Source organism: Harpia harpyja, chromosome 22, assembly GCF_026419915.1.
Source record: "Harpia harpyja isolate bHarHar1 chromosome 22, bHarHar1 primary haplotype, whole genome shotgun sequence".
Classification (NCBI taxonomy): domain Eukaryota; kingdom Metazoa; phylum Chordata; class Aves; order Accipitriformes; family Accipitridae; genus Harpia; species Harpia harpyja.
This window is the reverse complement of record NC_068961.1, coordinates 19,589,861-19,596,908: the sequence shown is the minus strand read 5'-3', so window position 1 is coordinate 19,596,908 and position 7,048 is coordinate 19,589,861. Positions and strand designations below refer to the sequence as shown.

The 7,048-nt window shown below is 39.9% G+C and overlaps 1 protein-coding gene across 3 annotated transcripts in view; it reads right to left on the bottom strand.

Annotated features, from left to right (window-relative positions):
- Nucleotides 1-674: 674 nt before the first annotated feature.
- Nucleotides 675-7,048, bottom strand: part of GRTP1 (growth hormone regulated TBC protein 1) — a 39,705-nt gene continuing 33,331 nt past the window's right edge. For all 3 annotated transcript variants that reach the window (XM_052773974.1, XM_052773973.1, XM_052773972.1), the window contains 3 exons: nt 3,578-3,750; nt 3,270-3,455; nt 675-1,123 (listed from right to left, as the gene is read on the bottom strand). In XM_052773974.1, coding sequence (XP_052629934.1) covers nt 1,034-1,123; nt 3,270-3,455; nt 3,578-3,750 — 449 coding nt within the window. In that variant the 3' untranslated portion in view covers nt 675-1,033. The remainder of the gene's footprint in view (nt 1,124-3,269; nt 3,456-3,577; nt 3,751-7,048) is intronic.

Below are 7,048 nucleotides of genomic sequence, written 5' to 3'. Positions count from 1 at the left end.
CCAGAGCAGGGACAGGGCTGCTGCGTTGCTTGTTTCTGCCCCGGGCTCGGGTGTTCAGACTTGCATTGAGGTGCAGCTTTGGAGCTGCCCCATGGCTCAGCCTGTCAAGGAAGAAGTCTGTTCGTGGCTGTCTTTACAAGTGTTACTCCCAAAAGTTGCAGGGACGCAGGTAAATGAGGATATTGCACCTGTAGTGCAACCTCAGTACACCAGCAGAAGTACAGCATCTACCTTCAGCATCCCTTACAACAGAGTGAGAAATGCTGCTTCCTGAGTTGAGTCTAATTACTTGTTACCTACTGCGCTAGAGCTAGAAAACCCTGAATAAGCATATAAAATACTAAGAGTGGTTATAGAGGAATTCTTGCTGCTGCTTTCTGTAGCCTGGACTTGCACATGTTCCCTGCTGCATTTACCTGAAGAGCTGTTACATACTGCATAGAGTAACTGCTCGTGAAGATAAAGATCACCTTCCTCATTGCTGTCTTGCCCTGCACTTTGCCATAGTTATTGAGTTCTTTAAGTGATGGCAGCGAGGAAGAAGGAAGGTGCTTGTATTTTAGCCCACTAATGGCAGTCAGGAAAGAGATAAGATATTTTAGTCTCTTCATACCAAGAAACAGGTTCTGACAAATTAATTTATTTTGTACAAATGATAATGGTGGCACAGTTAATACAGTAGGAAGGATATGTAATTTTATACACCTGTTTTAACATTACAAAATGCCCTGAAAAGACAAGGATGGTGACTTTTTTTTTTTTTTAAAAGGAGCATCCTGACACTGATTACATTCTATTCCGAAAACACTTTAATCCTTTAAAAAACAAACAAACAACAAACAACAACAGAACCACCAGTTTGTTATCAAGTCTGACATACAGTACAAAGTGTTAACAACACTTACTTGAAAGTCAGGAAAAATTGGTCAAGTGTCAGTTAACTCATGGAAAGCTTAAAGTGTGCTTTAGTCAGTGCAAATAGAGGAATGTGTCAATTGCTGTAGTATCTGACCACCTGGTTAGGTCTGGCAAGTTATCCCTGAGAAAGCAACTTCTCTCTGCAAGTCTCTCGGAGTTTGTTGATTGTTGCCATGGACAAGCTTCCAGGGTCTGTGAATATTTTCTGGGGGTAAAAGGAGAAAATTCTCAGTTAAAATGCTGGCTTTGGACAACATGCTGGAATTCTCTGAAGTGTGAAGTCCCTGCTTTGATATCCATAGTGTGAAAATTCTTACTGCTTTGGTCTCCCCGTAACAGGGTAGCATCTTCATTGACTCTGCTGTAAAGACATGGTAAACCTGCAGCTCATAACAAGTGCTGTAAGCACAGTACAAAAAGCAACAATACAAAAGCTAGTTTGAATATAAGTGTCCAAATAAAATTATTTTAGAAGGCATTTGTGTCAGTGGTTAGCAGGCATATTTAAAACATATTAAGCCATCCTGGGTAATGCTACAAAAGCAACCAGTGCATTTCTCATGTGGTGCTAGCATGGGTTGTTCAGGCTCTGGAACATATACATGCATAAAACATTACATTCCTGCTGCAAAAATTCAGTCTTAACCCCTTGCTATACTACCTTCACTCTTCTCTACCAGGGCTTTCCAGGGTAGTAATGTATATGGATGTAAGAATTTGAGGCATTTCAAATGCTGTCACACATCTCTAACTTTTTTTTCTTGCTTTGACTTGTTGCTCAAGAACAATACATTTGTTTCCACTATTTCATCTGAAACTTCTGACTGAACAAAACTATAAAGCAAGCTGCATGTTTATGCACTTTAATCTACGGTTCAGATGTGCAGGCCCCTCAGTTCTCTGTAGTTATAACTGACAACTCTGGAGACAAGATCATAAATGAGCCAGCTCTGAACAGCATTCTGGTAAAGAAGCCTGCATTGCATTGAACTAAAACCGAAGTTTTTGTTCAGAGGGAGGGAGGCATAAAAGACTCAACTGTTGTCACCTCTACTGCTACTACTATCTGTACTGCTGAAAAAAAAAAAACCCCACCCAAACAAACAAATCCAAACCCAAAAGTATGTGTTTCAAAGTTACATAAGAACCTAAATAAACAATTTACATTAATTGCCTTCAAAGCCCCCTCACTACAGTAACCAATGCAGTTACAATAAACTGTTTTCTTCAGGTTAACTGCAAGAAAAAGATAGTTGATTTTCTAGAACAGCTGCGGTAAAATATAATTAAAGGGGGGGGTGGCAAAGGTCCTTCAAGGACAAGTGTTTGTACCAGCCTCTGAACTGGTATTCTCATGGCAGTTAACATTTAACAAAACTCTTACTCTAAACCCTTTATGGTGTGGGAAAACCCTTCAAACATCTGCCTTCTAGATTAAAGCTGTACCTGTGATTGATTGATTTTTCTTTTGCTCCTTTAATTGAAAGACTCACAAACACTGGGAAGTTAAGCTTATTTTTCTTCTATATGAGCAAAAAAGAAACATAACATGAGTGAAATCCAACTATGACAGACATACACACAGAGCTCTGACATGAGCATGAAACTCTTTTGGGAGTAAAAGTCACCTACTGGGATGTAGTTTTGTGCTCACTTGGCAAAAAATGATAGTAGAGTCAAGTAGTAGGCCAAGTGATTTATGACAAATGTTAGCTGCAAGAAAACAACAGGAGTACATCTTTTACATTTCCATCTTCTGAGTTAAACTCTGAATCTAATGTTCTATGCAGATTTGGCATCCAATCTATTATTTACAAGAATAATTCTTAGTTTGCAGATTGTCATAAGACTTGAGCACTCAACTTTGTGGCGGTTTTGTCTGGAAATAAGAATTTAGTGCTACCTTTTTGTTCTGAACAGAATGCTTTATATTCTGGCACTATGAAGATTTATCAATGCAAATTTAAAATTCATTTTGTGTCTACTCTACAATACTCTATTACAATTCATCTGAAAAAAGCACAGGAACACAATCCATAGTTCACTGAAGGAATGCACTAAAGTTATTTTCTCAACAGACTTCCTGCCTTAACTGGTAAAAAGGGCAAAAAGAATTTTCTTCCCTGTACAACAGATAACGTGAATGGACTGCTATATATAGATTTAGATAGTAAGTCTTTTAAAAAGTTCTTAGACAGGCTTGAGTTTCTTATGTAAAAACATTCTTCATCCTTTTGGCAATTCCCACAGATAAATTTCTCCTAAGTGTATCCATCTTTTTGACTGAGCAAAACATTTCTAAGTCAGTCTTGGTTTTAATTTGTAACAACAAAGAGCTGCAGAGAATTTACCTGCATGAAGCTGTGACACTCTGTTACAAATGTTCCTTTGGTGATCTGCTTAAATTTATCACAAATGTCAGGGAAATTCGTGGCTTCCAAAATAAAAGCTTGGTGTTGCTTAATTAACGTTAAGGCCACGCGGAAGATGATCTTTGACCCTTCATAGAATAAACAATCCCATATTCGGAGCACAGTCTGCAGGAAAGGAGAGAATTCAGATTACAGCTTCTTGATTTCCTATAGGTAATTATTGCTAAAGCAGTACAAATGAAATAACGATTATGAGTGTATATTAAGAGAACTTTGGTACCAATTACCTCTACTGGAAGAATATCAATGAACAAGCATATAAACCAGCGTGACACCACTAGGGTCCACATGACTCCATGTCTTTCCATCAACTCTGCCACAGCTGGAACTTTCATTTTCACAAGTTCTCCAAGGACTTCCTGATCAGTTTTCAGGCCCAACATTGCAGGACTGTAGTAATCTTGGAGAGAAGAAACCAAAATTCAGGAATCTGTGGACATAATCTTTCCACAAAATGGAAGAGAATGTCCTGTGCAGCTGAGTATATAAAGGCATGTTTGAGCCTATGAATCCCAAGTTGAAATAATTTAACCCATGCAACAAAGATACCTGCATTGCAGTCATGCAGCACTTCTCTTTCAGCTAAGGCTGATCCCTCTATGCAAACACGTAATTCATGCCTACCAAAGTATCTTCTTTCTCTCTGATGTTTTTTGGCAATTCATTCTTCCTTCCCAAGGTAGGATAATCTCAGTAGTTTTTAACTGCTAACTTAAACTACAAAAGTCTTACTAATACTTAAACAGTTCAATATAACCACCATCGCCTCCTTCCCGTGTTGGGGAGCTGCACACCTCCCAGTCCACACAATACCCAGACAGGTAACAAAAAAACCCTAAACAATACCTAGCCTTTAGACTGGGTCCAGTCATAAACTGCAAATGGAAATTTCTGAGAGTGTCAGCTGTGCAGGGGTGCTGGAAGCCAGATACCACCTCTCCTAGGGTGTGAGCTAGCTCACTGAGTTAAGAGTTTTTCCTTTTTTCTCTGACCTAAGGAAATCCTACTTTTCATAGAATAATTCCAAAAGGAAGTGAATGACAGGTCCCTCAGGCAACATCTCTTCCAACTTAATTTATCTGCAAGACAGGTTGAAATTAGACCTACATCTCCTGCACTGCTGGTCACTGCACTAAACCGTTAAATCCAAAATTAAGAACAGTGGAGCACGCTACAACTGTTACTCCACAGCCTGTTTGACAGGGTAAGCATTTTCATTACCAAGGTGCAGACTGAATAACAAGCACCTCAGTTCTATAAACAAGTAGTTCTGGGTATACTTAAGGGAAGAAAAAGATTATTTTAGTTCCTAAGAGTTCAGATGGCCCAGCAAGGGACAAGAATTACACAGATGTTTAAGGAATTCATATTTGGGGTTTATATGTAGACACAAACATTTAAGCTGGACTTGATGGCTCCAGCCCTGGGAAGCAATCCTTGATGGTTCAGTAGTGTTTTGCTGACAAGACCTGTGTTACTAACATTATTTACTGAAAGAAATAACTGGTAACACAAGCTCTTTCCTTCACTGATTCTGGAAAGCTGCAATTCAGGTTTCTCTAACTTAGCTGGTTTCTGCCAAGGTTCCCAGACACACACAGCACAGGCCGATGGTTCACATGAAAGTGAAGGAATTGGAAAGAGCAAAGTCCATTTGTCTGAAATAATTTTAATAAAACCTCCCTGTGCCACAATTAAGTTTAGGAAGATGTCCAAATTATGCAGTGCCATTTCTAACCACTTTAATTTCTCTAATGAAGTCACAAGAGCAGTTTAATATTCCACTCTTTCCTGTGTCAATGGTTTTTTTTTTGAACAGGCTTCCCACCCCAGGAGCTATTTGCTCTACATTTGTCCTGTCCAAACTGCAGAACATCTACAGGAGTTTTTACGGTACTAAGGAGCATCGCATTCAACCTTTAGGAATCTAGCTTTTTGTCTGTGATCCTTATTTTCTTTGTTCCCACTGAAGAATGATAGGTAAAACTCCTCTATAGACATAAGAGTCACTGCCACTACATACACTCCTTTAACCATTTGCTTTTCAATTGCTGTATGAAAAGCTCTGAGAGCTAAAGCACAAGTAATCCCATAAAAAAGCGTACTAAAACCAAATGGAGTCACACCATGACCTCAAAGCCAACACAAAAATCTCTCTTTCTACATATTTTGTGTTAGTCTTGTGCTCATTTGTGAACTGGAATGCAGGTAAAGTAACATTAACTGGCTGAGTAAACCTTTTCTAAACTGCTACTTTAAGTGAAAAACAAATCACATTTCAAATAACAGAACAAGCCTTCTTCCCTTTCCTACCCTTCCTCCTCCTCTCATAAATCCACAAGCCTTTTTTCTCTTTTTTTGTGCTCCTGAGACATGCGAGTAGTTAAAACTTCAAGTTACTACTGGTGAGTGTCCTCAGGAGGAAGGACAGCAGCCTACACGCTCTCTGCTCTGCTGCAATCGTCCGATATGCTGAAATCAACAGCAGCTGCTATTTTTAATTTGTACAGCAAAGTAAATGTCAGGATCTCGGTGAGAATGCAACCGGACACCCGCCCAGCTTTTTGAGAGCTGGCAAGTAAAAAGTTAACAGCCAGGCAACTTGGATACGTCACTCCTTGAATTACTGAAGCAGCAAGCAGCTGGGAAGCCTTGGCGTAAATTAAAATTTCGTTCAAGTTTGTTAGATTGTACTGCTGGACAGAAAGGAAAAAGGAACTATTCATCTATCTGGGGCAGCCTCCTGCCGTTCCTCGTGGAGCAGGAGCAGCTCCCATGTGCCCTGGTACACAGCACTGCAACATTCAGCCCAGCACTGCTGCAAAACAAGTGGGAGGACTGATTAACGATTTTATGCAAATGCCAATATCTGAGTAGCAGGTTTTTTCCAGGATACTAGCTGCCAGTTCACAACGGAAAGAAGTTACATGAAAAGAATCTGCATCCAAGACATTTTTATATGTAATTATTATACATTAGTTATAGTTACTGTGGGTATTAATTATAATTATTACATGTAATTAATATGTAATTATAATTGAATGTATATAATTTTACTATATATATATATACACACTTTTATACAGAAATGTGTGTATATAAAATTAGCTCCTCAAATTAGGAAAGCCCCATTTCCAATCCTCCAGAAACATTCCTACAGGACCCCGTATTTGTGCAAAACTTACCACAGATCATTTACAAGGAACATAACAGCATTGCGGTAGCCCAGGGGATAGCCCAGACCTAACTTTAGGGCTCTAACATCGATCTTCGAGGGCAGCGTTCCGCCCGGAGGGGAGCCAGGCCTCCAGGCACAGCCAGCAGCACCCGCACCGAGCCATGGGGGTCACGCAGGGATAGCCAAAACTACACTGGCGAGTCGGAAGAGGATCCAGTGTCACGCTCGAGCCACCTTTCGTGGTCCATGTCTGATCTCATTAGCGAAAATGATTTTGTAACTCGGTTCGGTGACTAAGAGCTTGGTAACATTCAACCTACATGGCTCTTCTGTTCTGTTCTTACTTGCTAGGGATGCCCAGTCCCTGAGCCTTCTGGAAATGTCCCCTCAGCAAAAATCCTGCAGCTGTCCCTTGCTGCAGACGTTTCACTGTGTGCCCTATTTTTCTAATCTCTTATAATTGGCTGCTCTGCCCAGAATCTCTCCCTAAAGTCAAGATATCCTTGTTTATAAACAAGTC